The 25519-nt window shown below is 36.5% G+C and overlaps 1 protein-coding gene across 6 annotated transcripts in view; it reads right to left on the minus strand.

Annotated features, from left to right (window-relative positions):
* The window catches only part of FNBP1L (formin binding protein 1 like), a 112743-nt gene that overhangs the window by 42420 nt on the left and 44804 nt on the right, over window positions 1-25519 (minus strand). For all 6 annotated transcript variants that reach the window (XM_036766508.1, XM_036766503.1, XM_036766506.1 and 3 more), the window contains exon 2: window positions 4512-4627. In XM_036766508.1, the coding sequence (XP_036622403.1) occupies window positions 4512-4627 (116 nt within the window). The remainder of the gene's footprint in view (window positions 1-4511; window positions 4628-25519) is intronic.

A 25519-nucleotide genomic window follows, 5' to 3' on the forward strand; every position in this document is an offset into this window, starting at 1 on the left:
TTAATCTACCCTCCCTCTTATTTTCCCCCTTCTACTTGCCCATTTCCCACCTGTTTCTCTATTTTGTGAAATGTTTTGCTATGCCCAGCTCTCTGTGTGTGTGTGTGGGGGTGGGTGTGTACACCCTCTTTCTGCCTTTGACCAGTTCAAATGAGGATAAGGGTCAAGGGTTAGCTGCTCTCTAAAATTACTATACCTTTTTCTCCATAGTGTATTCCTCTTTGCTTCCCTTTTCATTCTTCTTTTAAGATCATCCAGTCATAAAAGAACCACCTTTAGGTCTTCTAATTAATCAGACTCCCTCAATGACCTTTGGTAGGGCTTAAAGTGGACATATGTATCATCTTCCCAAATTACAATTTATCTCTTTTCAATCTTTTTTTTTTAATGTTTACCTTTTTACATTTTTTTGACTCTGGTATTTGTACTTCTAAGTTTCTCAACAACTCTAGTCTTTTCATTGTCAGGATTGCTTAGAATTCATCTATTTCATTAAAGCCCCATTTTCCCCTGTAGGATTACACTCAGTTTTGCTGGGTGGGTTATTCTTGGTTGTATGTCTATATCCTTTGCCTTCTGGAATATAATATTCCAAGTTCTCCACTTACAGAGGCAGCTGCTAAATTGAGTATGATGTGGTTCTTCAGTACCTGAATTCATTCTTTCTGGCTACCCGAAGTATTTTTTTCCTTGATAGCTCTGGATTTTGGTTAGGATATTCCTGGGAGTTTTCATTCTGGGGTTTCCTTCAAGAGTTGGATGACCAGTAGATTCTTTCTATTTTCACTTTGCCCACTGGCTCCAAGATATCTTTTCAGATAGTTCAAGGATTCTTAAAACATCTCTCCTTGATTTGTTTTCCAAGTCAGTTGTTTTTGCTAGGAGATGGCTTACATTTTCTTCTTTTTTTCCAGCTGATTTTTTTTAATTAATATTTCTCACTGTCTAGAATCATTAGCTTATATTTGGTCCATTCTAATTTTCAGAGTTTGTTGCATACGCAAGGTTTTATAAAACTTTTGTGTAAGGACATTTATTCCTTTTCCAAATTTTTTCTTCTAGCCTCTCATTTCATCAAAAAATCTTCATCTCTAACATGAATTCTAGGGGAATTTGTGCCCAAGCTGTATGTTTCTTTGAGGCTTTGCTTGTAGATGTTTTTGGGCTCATTCTTTTTTTTTTCCCCTGAGTTTCAGCCTTGAGCTTCCCTGTTACCACAGTAACTCTTTTATGGTCAGGTTCTTTTTTTGTTTGCTCATTCTTCCAGCCTACTTCCTGACTTTGAACTTTATGCTATATGCTCTGACCATGGTGAAATCTAATTGCAACTCCACCCTGCATAGCTCTGCAAATTCCTCACCTAGGCTTGTGTCTAAGCCTATGGGCTTATTATATTGGGGTTCCAATAGACTCCAGTAGATTGGAGTTCCAGTCACTGTCAGCTAGTTGTTAAGTTTTACTGGTTCAGAGTAATAACACTTGAGGCTTCCCTTTCATCTGGGATTCCTGCCCAAGTTATTCCTCAATAGGCTTCATACTGGAATGGAAGCTGGAAGTAAAACCCTACTCTGCTCCAAAATCTAAACCATACAAGTACTGCTGGTTTCTAAACTTACTCCTTGCTCAGTACACAGGCTAAAGCCCATAACCACCCCTCACCCTGTAATACTACCCTTAGGTAGAGGCCACCTCCTCAGGAAGCCCAGGATCTGTGACTGTCAACTGAGTAGGGAATGACTAAGCTGCCAACTGGCACCTGTTACTATATCCCACACAAGTTTAGGGCCATCTAGGCTGGATCTGGGAACTCTTCTTGCCCTTCTGAAGAGCTTCTCCCTGTGCTAGAAAGCTCTACACAGTGCATTCCTGGACAGACCCGGTCCCTATTGTCCACAGACCTCTCGGTCTCTCTATGCTGAGGTGGGCTAGAAAAATAATTCACTGTGATTTTTGCCTTGGATTTCCTGATCAAGATTTAGTCCGGTGCATTTCCTAGATAAAATTGAAGGAGTTGTGTGTGGGATGACAGAGAACTCTCTATCCTGCTACTCCAGCATCTTGGTTCTGCCTTTACAAATATTTATTTTCAACAAAGTAAGGCTATTCAATTGTTTCTCATTTGAAACTATAGTGTCTATTTTATAAAACATACATAAAAAAATATACACATACATACATTCCATACATTATTTGATTTCTTAATACTTGCAAGCTCATTCTTTGATCCTATTTCAGGTAAGTCAATACAGGAGGAATATTTAATATTCATATCAGGTTACTGCCTCTGTGATAAATTCTGGAACATTTCTTTGAAGTGCAGTGAAAGTGCTGAGTGAACAACTCTAAAGAAAACTATTCTTAAGTATAAGGCACTGCAGAGATTAAAAAAAAGATAAAAGATATAAGAGTTGGATTTCCAAGTCCTGCATTCCTTCCATCACTGCTCAAGGAAACAAATATAAGTCAAACACAGTAATAATTACATCAGCAAGAAGACATCTCAAATGTCATAAGGGGAAAAAGGAACGTGGCAATAAAGCCACAAGTTATTTATATTCCATATCTCTGCTTTTCCCTCCATGTAGCTGACAAATCAAGAAGAAAGGAAAACCAAAGAGATTAAGGAAAACTTTGTAGATAAGAACTGGAAAAAAGAAGATATATTTATACCATCTGAATCCAACATTTATAATACTGTTAAAAACAAGAAGACAATAAAAACTTTCTTTTAAAACTGTCTAGTCAAAGGACCCATTTCAAATCCTAGCCCTGCCATTTACTGTGCTTTTGGACAAATCATTTAACCTCCCCAGACCTTAGTTGTCTTATCTGTAAAAAGAGGGGGCTAGACTAGATGGCCTCTGATGTTCCTTACAGCTCTAAGCCTATCATCACATTCCCTATGATCCTACGATCTACAGAAAGAATTTCTAAAATGAAAAACAAATATAATGAAATAAAAGTTCCTATTTAGTATTACATCTCTTAAAAAGGAAATGAATTTGAAGATAGGCTTGTGTTTTCCTATCATAGTGGACTGTAGTTTTGTACCTCTCCAAAATAAAGTTGTGCCTCCCTCACTAGAAGAGAATGAGCAGAAGTAAGAAATAACTTAACAGGTAAAAGGGATGTTCAAAGTGTTAACTTTAAACTTGTCTGCAGCACATATGGTGGCCCATACTTCTAATTCTTGCTGCTGAGGAGGATTAGGCTGGTAGAAAGTTTGAATTGGGAAATTCTGAGCTGCAGGAATAGTAAAGCTGATCAGGTGTCCTGTAACAATACGGTGAACCAGGAGTGGAGGGCCACCAGCCTACCTTAAACAAGGTAGTCACCAGATGGAAAAACAGAGCAGGTTAAACCTTTCATGCAGATTAGAATTAGGACTGAATCAATGAGTATACTACCAGCCTAGGAAAGATAGGGAAGAAATAATTATAGGAAATACATTGGATAACAATGTCAAGATACAGAAAGATCGCAAAAGGCTAAAAAAATGAGCCAAATCTAGGCAGATGGAATATAATGAAGATAAATAAGAAATCTTAAATTTAGATTTTAAAAATCAACTTCATAAATAGAGGATGTGTGTCTTCTCCACAAACTACAGATTGTGGGGGAAAGATTCAGACATTGTAGTATACAAGATTAATGAGTCAAAAATATAACACGGAAAGAAAAAGGAAAAGAAAAAAGCTAATGTAGCCTTAGAGTACATTAACAGAGTTATAGTGACCAGAACAAGGTGAATCATAGTCCACTGGACTATGGACAAGCCATCTCTAAAGTACTTTATTCAGTTCTGGACATGACATCTTAGGAAGGATAATGGTAAATTTGAGTGTATCCAGAAAGGGGTAGCCAGGACAGTGAGTGGAGCAAAAATCAAGCCAAAAGATCAGTTGAATAAAGGTATTTAGCTTGGAGTAAGGAAGATTTAGAGGGCACCTAACAGTAGTTTCCAGGTATTTGAAAGGCTGTCTTGGAAAAAAAGAGACTTAAATTTTTCTGCTTAGCCCCAGAGGACAAAAATTGGAACAATGGATGGAAACTGAAAAGGCAGATTTTGGATTGATATAAGGAAAAACTTTCTAACAATCACTGCTGTCCCACACTAGAACGAAGTTGTTTCAAGTAGCATGGAGTTCATCATCATCACTGGAGATTTTCAAGCAGAAGACAGATGACCCACTTGACTTGTCAGTGACATTGAAGGGATTTCTGTCTGGGTTTGAGTTGCACTAGATGACCTCTAAGGTCTCCTCCAATTCCAAAATTTTGTAAAAATATTCTTTCAGGTTTAAGAAAAAAGAAAAGTGACCATTCATATTAGTAGTAAGCATAAGTATTTGGGGAAAAAGCCATACTGGCACAAAAAGCAACAAATGATATCATATAAATTAAGAACATAATCTTTCTCCTCTGATTATATATTTATTTACCAACCATTTATCAAAAATAATTATTAATTAGTTGTGAATTTTTAATAGATAAAAGGAAAATTAACTTACCTCAACTGTTTCGCATAGTTCTGCTCAATTTCTATCCTCTCTTTAACAAATTTTGCATATCTTTCCAGGAAGTCAATCCCCCACTGTGTATGCTTGTCTAGATTATCAAACTGATCCTATAAAATAAGAAAAAATGTATTAGAACCCTAAATATTTGTTCACAAATATTTAGTCAATTTCTGATAAGAGGATCATCAATTTCAAGTGGTCATCTATTCCAACGTATTCACTTTCTAACTGCAGAAACAAATACAAAAAAGTATATTTTCCCAAGGAAATACAGACATTAATTAGCTGGATCAAGAGTCAAAATCAGGACTTCTGACTCCAAATTCACTCACTTCACTTCTTGTGAAATGAACACACTAAATGTATTTACCCAGTTATTTGGTATAGGAGATGGCAAGACAACATTTTTGATAATTAAATATTCCTGGTCTCCCTCCCATTTTTTGATATTTTTTTTATTATCTTCATTTCTAAATATATACCTTCCTCATCCCCTAAAAGCAAGAAGAAAAAGGGGGAAAGAAGTTCAGTAAAACTAATCAACACATCAACTGAGTCTCAACATACACAATGTTTCAAATACTCCTAATACTCTTAACTTCTACAAAGATTGAATGGAGGCATTTTCTTATCCGTACTTTGAAGCTAACCTGAGTCACATATAGGTTTAACATTATGATATTTGCAAAGCAAAATAAACAGCTTTAAAATCTACTGCAATATACAACAATATAGAAATTAAAAAGAATGATGATTCAATAACTGGTATGTACAGTACAAAATTTAAATATCTTAGTTTTGAATGTCTGGGCTAATAAGTGAACAACAAAACAAATTATTTTTGTTTTGGATAACAACAACAGTAGTTGGCACTTATGTAGTGCTTTAAAGTTTGGCAAGTGTTTTACATATGTAAATTTCATCGTATCCTCACAACCCTATAAGGTAGTTTCTAATATTATCTCTTTTTATAGAGGAAGAAACTGAGGCTAAGGGGATATTAAGTGGCTTGGCCCAGGATCACAGAGCTACAAAGTATGTGAGATGTGATTTGAATTCAAGTCTTCCTAACTCCAAGTCCAACACCCTAGCCTCTAGTCTATACCACCTAGATACCCAAAAAAAAAAAAAAAAGCTAAGAGAAAGACAGAACACAGAATGACCACAAATGTCAAAAGATTTGTCTTGAATTCTCCTAAAAAGGTTTATTTCCTTTATTGCAGAACTCGACATGAGTGAGCTCATCCTAGATATATCCAGGGCGGTTCTACTACTAACATACCAAAAGAATCTTTGGCACAGGTGGGAAGAATGGGAGTAGAGAGAGTGAAATCTTTTTCAGGGGGACTGAGAAACAACGAACAAAATGAAGTACAACTCCCTTATATAAATACATCCACTTTTTTCGATGGAAACAAGTTTCAAATCAAAAATCAACAAAAGTGAGACTAAACTTGACATATTGACTAAAATTGACAATTAATATAGGAAAACAGTGAATACAGAGAAATTATTTAATATAGTATACACAAAGGAAGTCAAATCTCAATGTGGACAAAATCTGAAACTATCACCATCAGTCAGAAAAGTAGTCACCTTGCTAAATTCAGTGCAAAGTTTTTTAAGCTGTAAGTTATACAGTTTTTGCATGGAAGTAATCATTAATACTTTTCAATGTCATTTGATGTCATTCATTTTATTAAATGCAATACAAACTTGTTCTTAAAAAAACTACTTTTAAAAAACAGCTCCAAGGTAGTAATAAAAAATCATTTAAACTTTTCAATGGTTTTAAATTAAACAGAATGGTCTTAATTTATTTACTGTCAGATCATGTGACTAACAGGAGGAGAAGATAATTGTCAGATTTATATAGCAAGGATGATTCAACATTAGGAGAACAAAATAATCACATTACAAAAACACCTAAAACCACTGTTCTATCAATAAATGCAGAAAAAATTGTGACAAAATGCAACATTCAAATATTTGTAATAAAAACCCTACAAAGCACAGGCATGGAAGGATCTTTTAAAAATATGTATGATAAACAGATCTTCTCTAAAACTCAAAGCTAACACTGTTTGCAATGGGAAATATGAGCTTTCCTAATAAACAAAGTAGTAAAAACCTCAAAGAATTAACAAAGAAACAGCCACAGTCAATAGCTTCATTAAAGTGGCAGAATGATAGAATCATCAGTCTAGAGTTGTAGGGACCTAGGACTTCCATCAAAGTCTTACTCCCTCATTTTACAGATGAGGAAACTGAGGTCCAAGGAAGTTAAGTGATTTCTCCAAGATTAAACAACATAAAAGAAATCCACAAATCAGCGGTATGTCAAAATAATAACAAAAATCTAGAGTAAATAACAGGAAGGGAGGTCTCATTTAAAATAACTACAAATACTATAAAATACTTGTGAGTCAATCTACCAAGATATACTTAAAATCTATAAATATAACTGCAAGATCAATAACTGGAGTGATATTCATGGTTCATGGTTGGGCCATATGAAAATAATAAATTGTGATATGTAAATTTTTAAAAATAAGTTCTCATTTATGTCTTTTGTTTCTTGCAGCATCATAGCTATCCCCAGGATCCTTCTCCCTTCCAAAGAATCATCCCATATAACAAACAGCACTGTTTTTAAAGGGGAAGGGGGAGACATCAGCTCAACTGATTGATACACTGAAAAAGTTTGGAATAATGCAATGTCTAACACCTGTAGATCTCCACCTCTATGAAGAGGTTGGTTGGAGTATCCCCTCCTCTCTTCAGTAGAGTCATGCTTGATCTTTATAATTTTGTGACACTTACTTTTGATGGGGGGAGAGGGGAGTATTGTTCTTTCTATATATATTATTGTAGTCATTCTATATATTGTTTCCTTGGCTCTACTTACTTTGCTCTGGATCAGTTCATATAGGCCTTTCCATGTTTCTCTGTATTCATCACATTTGCCATTTCTTACAGAACAATAATATTCCATTACCTTCATGTACCACAATTTGTTTAGCCATTCCCCAAATCAACGGGCATCTACTTTGTTTCCAATTCTTAGCTATCACAAAAAGTTTTGCTATAAATATTTTGGGAATATACATGGGAATGATAGTATCTAAATTAATTTACAAATTCAGTCCTACTTTACCAAAATACAGAGAGGATACTTTATAGACTGTGTTGGTAAGCAAAATGGGCTCTTAGCACTTAGTTCAACCAAGTGCCCTTGAAGAGTTTGGCTTTTATTAATTCAGTGTATTTCATTGAGTCTTACTAGGTGCTAAGCCCCAGGCCCAAACCCCTATTAGGTGTAAAACCTATGTGGGTGTGGATTGGTAACTAAGGTGGGGCTAACTAAAGGTAGGTGCTAACTCCAGAGCCAATCATAGGAGCCTAAGTTTTGGTCATTCAGATGACATTTGATGACATCTGAAATGCTTTAAGAAGAGAAGACAGAGCCATTTGCACAGGGCTCTCACTCGAGATGGTGTGAATGCAGAGACTCCAGGCAGCTGTAGCTAAGAGCCCTCCAGCTTGTAAACCCAGATACTGGGACTTTGTTAAACTCTGGTAACTATGTATTGGGATTTGAATCAGACAAGGTCTGTCTGTCGATGTTTATAATTTGTCTGTATTTGTTCTGAAGTTCAGGGTGCTGGATTTTTCCCCTAAGTGTGTGAAATTTGTATGCTGAATAAAAGTAAGCTTGTCAACCCCTTAATGTTGCTTTCCTTACTAAAGCAGATCAAAAGAACCTGTGCTTTTGCAGCATGCTGGCAGTGTTCTTGTTGTTGGGCTTGTGTTGGTCTTTCACCCCCCCCCCCACAACAGCTGCTAGCCGGATTGTTGAAACATACACCTACTAAAATAATAAATTTCATTTGGTAGAAAAAGTCTATAATCTCAAGGGAAATAATAAGGGGAAATAACATTTTAGACTTCAAATGGTACTTACAACACAGAAATCATCAAAAACCACTTACTACTTGTTTGAAAAAACAACAAAACAGAAAAGTAGATCAGAACTAATCAGCCAAGCATTTTTTTTTGTCTGGGGCTATAATCTTTACTTTTAAAAAAAATTTCAACATTCACTTTTATAAGATTTTGAGTTTTAAATTCCTCCCCCTCCCCAAGACAGCATGCGGTCTGATATAGGCCATACATGTACAATCATATTAAATATATTTCCATGTAAACCACGAGAAAGAAACACCCCCTCAAAAAAAAAAAGAGGAAAAATAGTATGATTTGATCTGCATTCAAACCCCATAGTTATTTCTCTGGGTGTGGATAGCATTTTCCATCATGAGTCTTTAGAACTGTCTTTGATCATTGCATTGCTGAGAAGAGCTGAGTCTATCAAAGCTGGTCATCATACAATGTTGCTGTTACTATGTACAATGTTTTCCTGGTTCTGCTCACTTCACTCAGCATCAGTTCATGCAAGTCTTTCCAGGTTTTTCTTAAGTCCACCTGCTCATCATTTCTTATGGAACAACAGTACTGTATTACATTCATATACCACAACTTGTTCAGCCATTCCCCAAATGATGGGCATCCCCTCAATTTTCAATTCTTGGCCACCACAAAAAGAGCTGCTATAAATATTTTTGTACATATGAGTCCTTTTTCCATTTGTATGATCTCTTTGTGATACAAACCTAGAAGCGGTATTGCTGGATTAAAGGGTATGCAGTTTTATAGGCCTTTAGGCATAGTTCAAAATTGCCCTCCAGAATGGTTGGATGAATTCACAACTCTACCAACAATGCATTATTGTTCCAATTTTCCCACATCTTCTCCAACAACTATCATTTTCCTGTCTTGTTGTGTTAGCCAATATGAGAGATGAGATGTGGCACCTCAAGAGTTGTTTTGATTTTCATTTCTCTAATCAATAGTGATTTAGAGCATTTTTTCATATGACTATAAACAGCTTTAATTTCTTTATCTAAAAACTGCCTGTTCATATCCTTTGACCATTTATCAATTGTGGAATGACGTGTAACCTTATAGATTTGACTCAGTTCTCTATGTATTTTAGAAATGAGGTCTTTATCAGAGATACTGGCCGTAAAACTGTTTACCAACTTCCTGCTTCCCTTCTAATTCTGATTGCATTGGCTTTGTTTGCGCAAAATCTTTTTAATCAAAATTATCCATTTTGCACTTCATCACATGTCTTGTTGGGTCAAAATTGTTCTGTTCTCCATAGGTTAACTATTCCTCGCTCTCTTAATTTGTTTATAGTATCACTCCTTATGTCTAAATTGTGTATCCATTTTGACTTTATCTTGGTATACAGTGTAAGATGTTGGTCTATGCCTAGTTTCTGCCATGCTATTTTCCAGTTGTTCCAGCAATTTTTGTCAAATAGCGAGTTCTTATCCCAGAAGCTAGAGTCTTTGGATTTATCAAAAAGTAGAGTACTAGTCACTGACTATTGTGTCTTGTGTACCTAACCTATCTCACTGATTCATCACTCTCTTATCCAGTACCAAATAGTTTTTAACATTACTGCTTTATAATTCAATTTTAGATCTAGTACAGCTAGGCCACCTTCCCTTGCATTTCTTTTCATTAATTCCCTTGATATTCTGGATCTTTAACTCTTCCAGATGAATTTTATTTTTTTCCTAAAATAAATTTCTTGGTAGTTTGATTGGTATCAGCCAAGCATTTATTAAGGTCCTACTATGTACGAAGCATTATTTCAGGCACTAAAAATACAAAAGCAAAAGTACCCTTGGGAAGCTTACAATCTAATCAAGAGAGACATATGTATATGTAAGCATGTATGTGTGTGTGTGTATATGTGTGTGTGTATGTATGTATACATACAATGTATAAGTGATCAAAGGATATGAACAATTCTCAAAAGAATGCCAAACTATTAACAAGCGTATGAAAGATTGTTCCAAATGACTAACAAGAGATACAAAAATGAAAACAACGCTAAGATTTCACTTCACATCCAGCAAGTAGGCAAAGACGGGAATTAGCAATACTGGAGAAACTATGGGAAGAGAGGCATACACTATTGGAAAAACTGAATCAGTCTAACTACTCTCAAAAGCAACTTGTAACTATGCTTTAAAAACAAAAAAGGTGACTAAAATGACCATGACCTTTGTTCCAGAGATCCCACTGCTAGGCAAAAACTGCAAGTCAGTCAAAAAATACAATCCAGAATATCTATCGCTGGGATTCATAAATACGAATACTGACAGAAAGGAAAGATGCCTGTGTTCGTTTTGTATAAATATTTTAACTTAGAATAACACAAAGCCCAATAAACTGAAACATGCTAAAAGTATACAGGCAAAAGTTTTTGGAAAGACAAATAATTTTTCCAAAGAAAATTAGATGATTTTTGATAAGTAGAAACTTTAAAAAAAAACTGTCAACAAAAAGGACTGCTTGTACTTTATAAGACTGACTAGCGAATTCCTGACATCAAAGGCTTCATTCAACAAAAGAAATTTTGTTTTCAACTACAAACTATCAATATTTTTTAAATGATCCCTGGCAAATCCTACGCAAAACAGTTTTGAGTGACTCCATCTGCAAAAAAAAAAAAAAAAATAAATGGTGGGAAGAACTACCCATATGTTTAAAGATGAAACTAAAACCTTCCTACCTTCCACTGCAAATAGATACAGATAAAGATGATCATCTATATATAATTATATACATATATAAATATATATTATAATATGCTGTTGAAAGTGACATCAGGGAAAATGCTACTTTGCAAACCGATTGATGGAAATATCACATTGAAAGAAATTTCTAAGTAAATGATTCTTTTGTTCAAGTAACAAAATGTGGGAGAAATATACTGAAGTTGAGCAATAGTTAAAAACATGGCCCTTTCTATAGTTTATACATATGGAATGCTAATTTATATACAACCACTTGTATCAAGAAATAGGAATAAGGAGCTACAAATAATTTTTCAAGTTGTTAAAAGAATCAACTGTTTAAAAAAAAAATAAAACAACGATCCATTAAAACCCAGTCTCGGCAAAATTATATGGCCAAATCCAAGTAGAGCTTAGTATACTTCTATAATAAATAGTGCAAAACATGTTGGCTTTCTAAGGCCAACATACATCAAAGTTTCAGAAAAAAGAAATTGCTATTTTTCTTAGTGATAATTTTAAAAATTAAGCTAAATCATTTCAATTAAAATAATTAATATAATATATTGTCACATAATAAATTATAATAAAATAAAATTATTAATAGAATCATTTAATAATAAAAAATTCCTCTTAAAATATTTTATATTTTTTATAAGCTGAGTACTCTAAACAAATTAATACAAAGTCCTCAAATTGATATTCTGGTCCAGAAAGATAAATTGATTGTATTTATGAGAGCTATAGGAAATTTATTAAATATTTTTCATGTTTTCCAATTTTAAAAATACCTATCATTCAAATGAAGTAGAAGAAAGTAAAATGATCAATAAGCAGGCCTTTGCTTACCTTCATTCAGAAGTAATTCTCATTTCATTTCAAAGGCCTAGACACTTCTAATTATGATGGATAAAGAAAACATCTTCCATTGAAAAATATAATACATCTGCTCTTACAATATTCTGAACAAAAATAGTTAATAGGTTTTGAACCTGAAAATCTTATTGTTTAGGCTGTGAGTGAATGCAGGGTTCTGTATTTTATCAGAGGGATAAATATTTTACTTAACCATTCCTTACATTTCTGTGTTGTACAAAATGGGATTTCCTGCTGTATGTTATAAAGACAAAATAATGATGATAACTATAATAGCTGGCATTTATATAGCACTTGAAGTTTTGCGAAGTGCTTTACACATGTTATCTCATTTGATTCTTACAACAATCCTGTCAGGTAGGTGCTATTTATCCCCTTTTTACAGATAAGGAAACTGAGGCTGAGACAGTAAGTAGCATGCCATGTAACACATGCTAGCCAAGTGTCTCCCTGACTCCAAGGCTACTACTCTATGCATTGCATGGCCTAGCTGCCTCATCTCCATCGGTTAGTGAAAAATAACAATGAATGATACCAGAATGGGAGCACCACTATGTAATTTGGAATCTACTTCTTCATGGTACTGACTTCAAAGGAAACTCTGTATAGTTAGGGCTATAATACATTTAGGGGAAAAGGTATTCTAATGGCTGAATTCATGGTCAGTCTTTTCTAAATTCATCAGTCTTGGGCTTGGTAAATCTTGGTAAACCTCCAAAACAGTCATCTCAGGCATAGGGGATTATTATCTATGGAGGACCCTATGAAGGGCAGGGTTCTTTCACAAGCCTAACAAAGCCACCACTCCCTTCAAATCCATAAATGAGTAAATATGAACTAAGCTGAGGAGGGAGAGAACACTAAAAGTGAACTAAGCATTGCTGGGGGCACTCATGAAATAGTAGCCTGTGCTAGGGCCTCAACTATCAAGAGGTGAAGGAGAGAATTCTAAAGATATGGTGACCTTAGGAGGTGGCTGCTGTCTCAGACCCATTCAGGAGCTAATAATTATTCCAATAACAACCTTGGAAGAAAAAAGAATTTGTTAGTAAGCATTTATTAAGCACTTTCTTTGTACTATACTAGACGCTAGGGATACAACACCAAAAAAAAATATCATTATCTTAGAATTGAGAGACAAAGACTCTTGCAGAAGTTACAAAGGAAAATAAAAGCTGAACTTTTAGCACTGCAAACAATGCTGCTATACAGTAAAGAAAACAACTTTTATTATATAAGCAAAAACCACACTTAATAAAAATATTTCTTCTACTTAGTAGAATCTTCCAAAATGGAAGTTGCAATTTCAGTATAAAATAATAGTAGTAATAATGGCTTGATCTATCCTTACTCCCACTCCTATAGTGCGAGATGGATCACAGAAGGCAAGATAAGGGACTGGCTAATGAAAAAGGCCACTGAGGAAAAAGAACTGATTTAATGACCCTACTGTCTAGTCCCTAACCTTATCTCCATTCTTTCCTACTGTTTGAAATAACAAAATGGCACTGAATTTTATCATCACAAGGTCCTTAACGGTGCTAACCCCCAAGCACCCCCCAAATCTAACAATACTTCTCCAGACTGTGGCTAGCAAACTCTCACCTTCAGCAAACAAACCTATCCTCAAGAAGCTTGAGGAGAACACATCTTGAAAGGGGATAAAGGTTCCTGGCAAGAAATCATGGGTGAAGTTAGCAGGTTGGGCCCCCTCATGAAATGATGCTACAGGTGAAAGTCTCACCCATCAGAGAAGCAGGCCTCAAGGCAGGGGTGTCAGGATGGGAATGCAGTTGGTGGTCAAGGAGATGGAAAAGTACAGAGAGTGACTACAGGAAAAGGTCCCACATGCCCTCAGGATTCAGACTCGCCAGCAGAAACTTAAGGAAAGAGCTAGTGCCAATGCTCTGGATCCAATTGTTATGTTTTACTCAAGATAGAAAAGGGAAAATTCTCTTAAGGTGAAGGGACTATCCTTGGGACACTTTAGGTAGGCCCATCTCTAGGGTGTCACTTGAACAATCCAATACAAGAGAAGTAGAAAAAACAAAGAATAAAAAGAAAAGTGTTGCCATACTAGGTGTGCTGAAATAACTGTCAGACCAACCAAACGTAAAGAATAATAATTCAAGCCACCAAAAGATCACCCATCATGCATCTCATTTGCCTCTTTCTTTATCTCTTTTTTATAAGATGGTCTAGCTCTACTTTGCCGTCTAAGTCTAATCTACTACACCTCTTTCCAACCATTCCTTTCTGGCAAAGTTCTTTCCACAATTTTTGTTATCTGCATCTTTCCACCAAAGTATCTTATTTACAGATGCATCTCTAAAAACCATTTCTCCTTTGATGGCAGAACAGCTTTGACTTTTCTTTTTCTTTCACCATTCTTTAATTATGCTAAAGTTTAAGGTTATTTCACTTTATCCACTTTGCTAACACAAGGAAAATACACTTAATTAAAGCTGGCCTCTGCCCCAAATTATCCACCCACACTGGGCAGAATAAATTAAATGTATTACATGTTGTTCCAAGTCTTCAACTATGCAGACATAGCAGAAGGATAAAAGAGTCACCTATAAAGCCAGTTTCTTTATCTACTTGTCCATTTAATCTTTAATCTAAAATCTAACTTTCTATTAAAATGGCTTTAAAAATTATTTTTATATCCTAGGATAAATTACGACTCTCAGATGTCTTATTTACTATGTGTTTGTCTAATTACTTTGAAAATGTCAGCCTTGCATCCAAATGAAGACCCAATAAGGTACTTTTGGTGAGACACCAAGGGTCACAGCTACTTTAAAAAAAAAAAGATTTCCTTCACTGAAGCAGAACAATGTCTTTGCTGTCTCAGTTTGGATTCACTCATTGCTCTGTCTTTCTGCCAAAGTTTCTCCAGCATTCTTGAATACCAAACTGATGCTCTTTTAGAACAAGTTATCCCCTCCTTCCCCCCGCCCAAATTATATATCAACAGTTGACTTAAGCCAGTGAATCAAGTGGATTAAAAATCAATTTTTTAAAAATACAGGTATCAAAGAACTGTCCTACTTAAATAACTCAGGTACCACACAGAAGTAAAAAACAATTTTCTTAGTTTACAGAAGGAACTTGAGAGAAAAGGCACAAAAAAGCTGACTGAAATTAAATTATTAATTAGAAACACAAGAGGTATTTTGGTATAGGGGACAGAGTCAACCTCAGACGCAGTAGACTCAAGTTTGTAGTCTTACCTCTGACACATAGCAGCAACGTGACTCTGGGCAAATCCTATAACCTCCTGGTGTGCCAGGCATTTCTCTAAGATTCTAAGCTGCAGAGTAACTATTGATCTGCATTGGTAAAATGATCTATGAATTAAAGATCTAGACACAGGAATGGGGAACCTGCAGCCTCGAGGCCACATGTGGGCCTGTGGATCATCAAGTTTAACCCTTTGATTCAAAGGACCTAGAGGGCCACATGTGGCCTCGAGGCTGCAGGTTCCCCACCCCTGAATAGAGCAACAGAGATCTCACAAGCCATCTAGTCCATCCTCCTGATTTTATAGGTGAAGAACCTGGGCCCAGGAAAGGTAAGTGACTTAACCAAGGCAGCACAACTATATAAGTGCCAGGGGAAGATTTGAATCAAAGTTTTCTGATTTCAGAGTCAGAGCTTGTTTCTCTGTACCACAAAAGCAGTCCAAAATAATTATGGAAACATAAATCTTTATTCCATGTAACAAACAATCATTTTTTGGATGCACAGAGCTATGTTAGCTCTAGTAAATGATATAAAGTTTACATAAGACTGTCACAGGTAATTATATAGTAGGAACACACACACATACATACACACACACACACACACACACACACACACTATGGTGCACAATAATACAAGCTGACTAGGTAACTAAGAGCTACAGGAAGTCTGAGGAGGAATAGGTTATTAAGAACAAGGGTATCACAGAAGACTTCACAAAAACTTAACAGAAAAGGGAGTAGTATTCGTATTAAGTTAAAAAAGAGGTAAGGGAGCCAACAGCAAAGGAAAAAAGGAGGTCAGTTCAGTCTTACATAAAAGCTTGAACAAGGGAAGAGAGGTGGTTAGCTCAAGGTGGTCAGAGCTAAACGTGGGGAGTAACAGAAAATAGTATGGAAATACAATATTTAAAATCATAATTCAGTTACATGTGGGCTTATTCCACCCAGAGAACTTTTATTATGGAAACTTGGTAGGCCAAGTGTCTGCCTATGGGTAGGCAATCTACCCAGAGTTCCCCAGGTGCCAGGTTTTATTTTTTACTTTACAGAAACTTCCAAAAAGAAGTGGGAGGAGCGAGTCTCTACCCCATCCAATGAAAGGCAAAAGTATGACCAAGGAGGAGCAGCAACCATGCTGGAGAAACTATGGTTCTGGAGGGAGTCCTTGGTCATCACCCAAGCTGCAAGTGGAATTCAAGGTATGGGGGAAAATGGAGCATGGAAAGTCACCTGAATCAAACAAAATCTTTAGAAATGGATGGGTGTGAGGGGGAGGTGTATAAAACTGGTGACCAGTCATGAGAAGCAAAGTTATAGTCAACAGACTCTGGAGCTGGTGAGTAAACACCAATCAGGTTAACATCTTTCTTCCCATTTTTAGATCCTGGTCTGTTCTTCCAGTGGGTAAAACCATTTTCCCTTTTGATAGTTAATCCTCCTCACCACTGGGGGAGTCATTCTTGGATTGCTTATTTTCAGTTTCAGTTTTCAGTTTCTATGCTATTTACTCTTGTAAAACTCCATGGCCATCAGCTGGAGTTGTTTGCTTACTGAATGTGCACTCTAGTAGGAGGGAGCAAAAATCTTAGAAAAGAGAGAGACACTTTTCCCTCAGCACAAGCTGGGATTAGGGAAGAAGCTAATCAAAGAGTGTAAGAGACTACGCCACTAAGTACTGATACATTAAAGATGATTCAAATCCTATAATAATTTCCTTTATGATCCAGGTGACGAAAAAAAAATGGAAATGAGCTAAGGAAAACTGAACTATGGAGAAGCTGTCATTTTTAGTTTGAGGACATCTTGGAGTAGGCAACTTCACAGTGTGCAGTTACCCAGCCTAAAGCCTAGAGTGGAGGAAGGTGGAGCAGTTTGTGATCATATGGGCCTACCTGCCAACGTCTGGAGCTGGAGGATACTCGGTCTCATTCAAAAGCTCCCCACCATTAGTTTTACCTATAAAGAGGTAGCTAAAGGATAGTGAAACGAAAAGAAAAACAAATAGGTGGCAAACAAAAGTTGCCAAACAGGAAGGAAATAGGAAGAAATAGATGGGCACAGGCGGGAATCAAAAAGACAAGGGGAGGGGGAAAAGGAAAGGAAAAAGAAGAGATGATTTTTTGATTGTCCACGAAGCTGGAAATGGGGTGAATTCAAAAGGGGAGAGACAAGAGGAGAAAGGTAATGTGAAAGCCCATTCAGATGTATTGAGCTAAATACTAGTTAACGCCTCCTTGGTATTTCCTGGGGTCTACCGTCTACCTACTACCCTGGGTAAATTAGCTATGTAATCCTTTGAAGTAGATCTTCTAACATCCTTCAAATTCAGACTTTTCAAGGATGAATTAAAAAGCTTCAGTATTCCACCAAGGCAGAAATTATATTCTAGTTCAAAACAATATCCACAATAATATTCCCACATATTTATTAAAAAATATATTAAAATAGCATCTTAGGATTTTAAAACTTATTTAAGTGTAACAGGGCATGCAAAACTACTCCCTTCAAGTAGACGGCTTCTACCAAGCTCTTTTCTCTATTGATGGCACTATCCTTCCTACTAGTCAGTTCTAATCAGGATCTCCAATCTCTCAAACACTCAAGATGGACTCCAACATGATATATCCCATTTTGGGATTACTGTTTGTTACTTATACTCAATAAAGGAATCACAAACAGAAAAGGCAGCCAGAGGGCCCTATGACCCAAGTTCAGCTTATCCAGTGCACCTACTCTAGCTGCTACCTGGGAGTGATAGCCAAGTGGCCCAAGTGCGGGGAAGGGCACTAGCCCTGCTGCCACTCCTTCAGCGAGAGTTCAGAGTATTCACATGCTCTGAGGAGTAAAAGGAAACAAGTGAGAGTCACTCCCTATAAGGAAAATGCTTTGTTATTGACAACAATGCCCAAGCCTGGAGCTAATAACACTCTGGATCAGAAAGGAGGCAGCAAGGCAGCTCTGAACATAGCTTGTTAATACAAGTTTAATAATTAGATTTTGGGGTTACATGCTAGTTGTCTTCAAGTATCTGATGTGCTGTCATATAAAAGAAGGAATAGATCTGTACCTCCTGGTTCCAGGGGCAGAACTAGGAACAATAGCAAAGACAAACTGATGTCAAGAAAAAGTTAGTAAAAATTAGAGTTCTCTGACAATGGAATGAGCTACCTGAGGAGACAGTGGATTCCCTTCCCCTTAGGAGGTATTCAGGGGGACCTACCAATGGATTAATCCACCCTCAGAGAATGCTTGGGAGGAACCTATTTCCAGAAAAGGGTTATGACATATAATGGAGGGTTCCTGCTTACTCTCAGATTCAGATCATGTGCATACGATCCTCAAATGTTACTGGCCCATTAACCACATAAAGAAGATAGCTTTTCTGATTGTCTGAGCTGGAAATGGAGTATATTCAAAAGGCAGTAACTAGCCCAAGTAAGAACTTCCTTTCCTACATACAGTAAGCCTCTGAAGGGCGATAAACTTCAGGTCTTCTCCAACCAGGGACAACATGTAGCCCATAAATAAGGGTCTCTATTCTTTGCCCCTTTACCTCTTTGCATTTTTTTTCCTGATTTAAGTGGAGTGTTGCAGATAGCTTAACTTGTGAGCTTTCAAAGGACAGATTATCTAGTGCCAGAAGTCCAGCAAATGAAATCCAAGCCGAGATTTAGCAGAAGACAAATGGTGAAGAACTGAAGTATTGAGTGACTTATTTGACCCAGCATAAATTAAAGATAGCCAAGAGGGAACTACAGCAATTATCCAATATGAAAAATGGTGGGAACGGTTTTGTTTCCACAGAGTTGAAAGTATCTCACCTTCCCCAGTTTTAGAACAGAGACCAGGCTTCTGATGGGGTTAAAGGTTAGAGGCTAGTACACATGCTTAAACAAGCCATTTGAGGAAGGCATGACGTAGGCAGTAAGGGGACTGCATCTGGACAATTAAGAGCCAGGTGAGAGATTCCAATCAGGAGCCAATAAAAGGACCGGCATTTGTCTGAGTCCCTTGTACTTCCCTTACTCTGTTAAGGGGACGCACCCATTTATTCAGGAGGAATAAATGTAAGATATAATTAAAACCTTCTTGGCCTTCCAATGAGTATTGTTAATTCCTAGATAATGTAAGTATGTTTCTAACATCCATTGATTTTGACAAATTTGAAAGTGAACTTGGTGGTGTGAATGAGCCACAGAAAATGCTTGAAATTTGAGCCCACTCCCCCAGGGAGCAAGACAGTATAGGGTGTACCCCAAGTGCTGGAGGGGGGGGAATGCTTTGATATTTCAGTTCTTGTTCTAACTTTACAGTAGTAAATAATCCCTTGTAAATGCTGATTTTAATTGATTAAATGAAAACTGACATACTAATCATTGGCAGAATACACTGAATAGGGACTTTGAGCACTAGAGAATTACCCAACTTCTCAGAGGTGCCCCTAGAACTCTAAAGGGGAGAGGAAGTTAACCTTGCTCTGGAACCTCATCTGCTAGTATGATTTAGGTTTAGATAAGAAGTTCAGAGACTTGATAGGCAAAAACTAGAACTTGTTGGAAATGCTGTCAAGGGGACTTTTGTTCAGGTACAAACTAGATGGCGTCTGGGGACCTTGCCAACTTTGAGATTCTATGATTCTGTTTTACAGATGAGAAAAGTAAAACTCAAAAAGATTAAGTGATGTGCTCATGACTACACAGATCCTAGAAGACTGAGGTAGAAACCATGACTCTAAGTCTAACACTTTTCAGCACCCCATACTGATCTGACCCCAAGGCCTTTAAAGTGAAAATGGAATGAGATGAAGAAAAATGCCCATATAAAAACAGTATACAGTGTAATTCAAAATACAACATAAAAAACAGAACAGTGAAGGAAATAATCAGTGGTTCATAAAAGAAAATAACTACAAAGAGATTGTGGGGAAAATTGTTGTGCCGTCACAAACCAGAACCCAAAACCATAAATTTAGGAACCAACGAACCCCTGCTACAGGGGGAGAGACTCCCGGAAGTAACCAAAGGACAAAGCCCATTACGGGTTTCAATTTAAGCAGCAGGTGAATTGGCTAAGCGGTACCTTAGGATTGGACAAGGCATGCTGCTAGAGACTAATAACAGCAAAGGCTCTTACTCACTTCAGTTATCTCTTGAACACCTGCCCTAATAGGACTGTCCTTGCCTTTTCAGAGAGGAGTTCACAGACACTGTGGAAGCTGCAAAGTAAGCAGGGTCGGGGCAAGATAGAGGAACTGCGAACAAAGTGGAATTGGTTTAGCTTTCTCTGCTACCCGTAAGAGCTAGGAACAATATTGTACTGATCCAGGTACTGGTCACGTTCTTAAAACAAGATCACTTTGAAAAGAATAAAGCACGTGATAAAAAAATTATACATATAGCAATTATACAAAATGAGGATCCAGTAGAACATAAACTATTTGACGTAAAAAAAATTTCCTTTTTGTCTTTATCTCCACAGTGTCTACAGCATTTAAATTGTTCATTAAATTGAAAATTACTTATTTGGTCATTTCAACCCATTTAGAAGAAGATACCAAACTTTAATTGGCCTTTTGGCAAGTTCCACCCATTGCTTCTGGTGCTGCTTTCTTGTGATAAACAAAACAAGTGGAATCCCTCCTCCACATGATGGTCCTTCAAATCTTGAGCACAGCTATCATTTCTTCCCCAAGGCACCTTTTCTTGAGGTTAAACATCCTCAGCTCCTTTAACAGATCCTCACAACACAAGAGATCCCTTCACCTCCTTATTTATGTGCTGCAGTCTATTCATTCCCACCATGCACCTTTCCATTGCCTTCAATGTGACATCTCACTGCCATATGGCAATACTAGTAAAAGAGAAGTATTGGGAAAATGGGCCTTTGCATTCATGGGAAGCTTGGGAGTCAGTAAAAGAACTTTGGGATTTCCTAGAAGCGATGCAGTCCACTCTCCACTTTTCACCTCGTGAACCTAGCTCATTTTTCTTCTGTATTGTTAAAGATATGCCTACTGCTGTTAAGAGCATCCACTCACATGCATGTTGGCAACAATCTTTATCTACTAGGTCTTTCCTGTGTGAATGAACAGGCCAAAATCGGGGTGACCACAGATCTCTTCTAGGAATACTCTGCATTGTTCTAGGTGACCTGCTGAAATCAGAACCATCAGAAATTCATATATAAAAATGAAAGGCATCAATAAAACCTCAACAAAAAGAATCTTTTTCTATAATTGCTTGCCAAATGCACTCCAAAGAAAATCAAGGCTGGCAAAGTTAGCAAAGGCAGTTTATTCTGTAAACAGATGTTGGGCTGGTCATCTAGCAAGCATGACAGACAAAAAAGAGACTGTCCATCACACAGACGAGATATCACTGAATAATCAACAACTCCCTGGAAGTAGAAAACTGGAATGGGCCAATGCTATAGCTGTTTGGACAGAGATTAACTCCAGGAAGCAAGGGATCACTGACTGTGGTATGCATGTGGATCTGTAGGAGCTGTATCACGTCCAACGACAAAGGGCCTGAATGAATCTATTACAGCAAAGCAAAAACATAATGGTTGTCTTTTGGGATACAAACTTCCTATTCCTTGAAGACATTTAAATAGAAACTAGAAGACTATTTGAGGATCAAGCAACACAGAATTGTTTAATTGAAAGGGAACTTGGAAATCATTTGGTCTCAACATTTGGAAAAATGCACATTAAAGGAAAGAAAATAACTGTGTTGTATGTTAGTATCAGAACCAGGATCAGAATACAGATATTCTTGCTCCCAGAAAAGTCTTATGTAATGGATAGGGTATTAGACTATATTACTTCTAATGCCCCTCTAATGCTCTATAATTTTGTGGAAAATAAGAATTATTTCTCAAGATTTTAATGCCATGGCACATAAATAGCAAAAAGACAATTCAGCCATGTTACAAATTAAAAAATCAGCTTTGCAGATCATCTTAAATTCTATTCAGAAGATTTGACAATGCTAGAAATTCTTCAAAAACATGACTTTAGCCAGGATGCTTAAAAGTACAGTACTGAAACAAGGACCATTAGGGTAGTCACATTTGACATTTATGATGGTCCTAACACAAGGCTAATAAAATTTAATAAGGTCTTCTCTAAAAGATTAAAGTATATACACGATGACAGAGTAAGGCATCAAGATTATAATTCTCCCTAAAAAACTCTCTCAATAATATTGATAAAACAAAAAATTCTTTTTAAAAAAGAATAGCATAAAAAATTTAACCTGCTGATCAGTCCTTTACTCTTTTTTTATTAATGCAGTACCAGTTATTCAATGAGCAGCATATTCATTCCTTGGTCTAGATGTGGTGGAAGGGTTTGGTTTATAGGAGATAATACATGTAATCATGAAATATGAAACCCTACCAACGCAGATATATCTAAACATAGCATTAAGGTTTCCTGAGGTTAATTACATCATCAGATGCCCATGATTTCCATAGAGATTCACTATATGCCTTTATAAATTGGATTTCTACTCCTTTCAACACAGTTTTTTCTTTGCAAAATACTATCTTTCTAAACACTTCTACTCAGAAATATGCTATTATGAAAGAATTAATAGTCAGGAAGAAAAAGCAAATTAACTTTGTTTTCAAGATCATTAAAAAATTCTCCTGGACATTCCACAATAGATAAATGGTCAAAGGATATGAAGAAGCAGTACTCAAAAGAAGAAATTTATCAACAGTAAAATAAAAAAGTGATCTAAGTCACTAATAACAAGGGAAATGCAAATTCAAACAACTCTGAGGTTTGTGTGTGTAAAAGTTTTGCTTTGATTCAGGCAGTAGAGTCCTGTCTGTTGGTCTTTATTTCTCTTCTCTGTATTTTTCTGATTAAAGAAGATTGTTGACCCCTGAAATAGCTGTCTTTCCTAGTAAAGCAGATATAAGAAGCTGTACTAGCAGCCATCCTGGGTATGCCAGTGTGGTTTCCGCTACACTCTCTCTCTAACAACTGTGAATGATACTTGCCCTGAACCTTTCCTATCACCCCTTCCTTATGCCTTGTGAGTGAGAATTAATTGCATCTATAATAAAAGCCTCATTGGCTCATTTGCCTCCAAGTCCCAAAAGCAGCTTCAGTAGAATAGGACAAGGATTTATCACAAGAAGGAACACTGGTGACCATCTAGTCCAAGCCCCCTCACTTAACAGATGAGGAAACTAAGACTCAGAAAGATTAAAAGGCATACAGGGCCATAGGTAGCAAAGAAGAAGAGTTAGAATCCAAACCCAAGTCCACCAACTCCACATCTTATCATTACATGATACGTTCCAAACACTGACGTTTTAGTGGACGTAAAACTCTATTACACAATTCTGATGGTTTAATTATAGCGTCACAGGTATTTTTTTATTTTGTTATGGTCATCATGATTCATTCTTGACATTCTCACAAGGTTATCCCAGTCTTTTGTATACTTATTCAGTTACTCTATACTCTACTCTCCTCTGACATGCCTACTTGTCCTACTTAGGAGATAAGGTGATAATATTGATGATAAGTAAGAAAAAATAAGAGGAAGGAGAAACTTACTACTGCCACAGAGACCATGTGGCAAAAGGTGAAACAGATGATGAATTCTGGAAGCAGATCCCAAAATTAGTATAGAGAGATGATAGTAATGAAGGATTTTTAACCATATATCTACTGATGATCTTTCTCTGCCAAAAGTGGAGAAGATGATAGACTCTTAGATTTGTTCCCTTAAAAGGTGGAGGAGGTAATGATGGAACCTGATTCAGACTAGTAAGTGAACACTAGTTGCCAAGTTTAAACTATGGGATCTTTGGAGGAAAATGGCCACCGCAGAGTTTGATATATAAGTAGGGCAACACTAGGGCAGTCAACAATCACCCTCAATTTGTGAATATACTTCTTTTTAAAAGATTCAAAATAAAAATAGATAGGATCCTACATTATGAAATTCTACATGGGAAATAGATCTACAAAGGATAGATTGCTCTCAATAACGAAAGTCTGACACAAACATAAATTATTCTAATGATATAGAAAAGAAGGAGCTTTTTAGAGAAATCAATGTGATAGCATAGATTCATCAAACAGCTCAGATTTTAACAGAATATCCCACTTTTGATACTCACTCTGTGACCTCAGGCAAGACATTTAATCAACAATCTTTTATCAATCTATCTTTCTGGGTCTCAGTTTCCTCACTTAATAAAATGAGGTACTTAAATTAGATGGCCCCTGAGGTTCCAGCTCTAAATCTATGATCATATGTATACAAAATGGAAGCATATAGAGTAACTGAATAAGTATACAAAAGACTGGGATAACCTTGTGAGAATGTCAAGAATGAATCATGATGACCATAACAATAACAGATACAAGTAATAGTAAAACAGAGAAATGGCAAAACCATTCAATTTTTATTTCGCTTCTGCTTTCTCTAACATGGAAAATTATTTTCTGTTTGGAAAATATAGGAAAAAATAACAAGGCACTGAAGGCAACATAAATTGGGAGATGATATAAGATTGGCTATCCTTAATAAGAATGAAGTTATCAATTATAGACAAACTATAATTTCTGTCAATGGTCATGAAAAAACTGAAAAATAAAAGAGGCAACTCAGCACCATTAAATAAGAATGGACTCTGGAGTCAGATGACTATAGTTCAAATCCCAATTCTACTACTTCCTGACTGTGGAACCCTGGGAAAGTCACTAAATCTCTCTCTGGGCCTCAATTTCTCCATCTGTTAAATAAATAATTTGAACCAGGTGACCTTTCAAGGTCTCTGCTACCTCTACATCTATGACCCTGTGACCTCAGCAGGCAAGAACCATTTTTATTTGTCTTTAGTTTTTACAAAGGGGTAATTATTAAGGTAGCACACTAAGAACAGCTGGTACAAATACATACCCCCAAAAGTCCATGACATACTCTCTCACAAATACACACAGATTTAAAGAGAAAACTGGTTCATACTTAGAGAAAACACATGTGGCAAAGGAGTAATTTTGTCTCAGCCTGCAAGTTCTTTGAGGGCAAGATTCTTTTGCCTCTTTTTGTATGCCCAGCACTTAGCTTAGTGCCTGGTACACAATAAGTGCTTAATAAATGCATATTGACTGACTCAAAGCACCTAGTTGCCAGAAGTCCTTTTTTCTCCTTCCTGGGGTACTCTAAAAGCTTCCCTTTGGCAT

Source organism: Trichosurus vulpecula, chromosome 7 (assembly GCF_011100635.1).
Source record: "Trichosurus vulpecula isolate mTriVul1 chromosome 7, mTriVul1.pri, whole genome shotgun sequence".
Lineage (NCBI taxonomy): Eukaryota > Metazoa > Chordata > Mammalia > Diprotodontia > Phalangeridae > Trichosurus > Trichosurus vulpecula.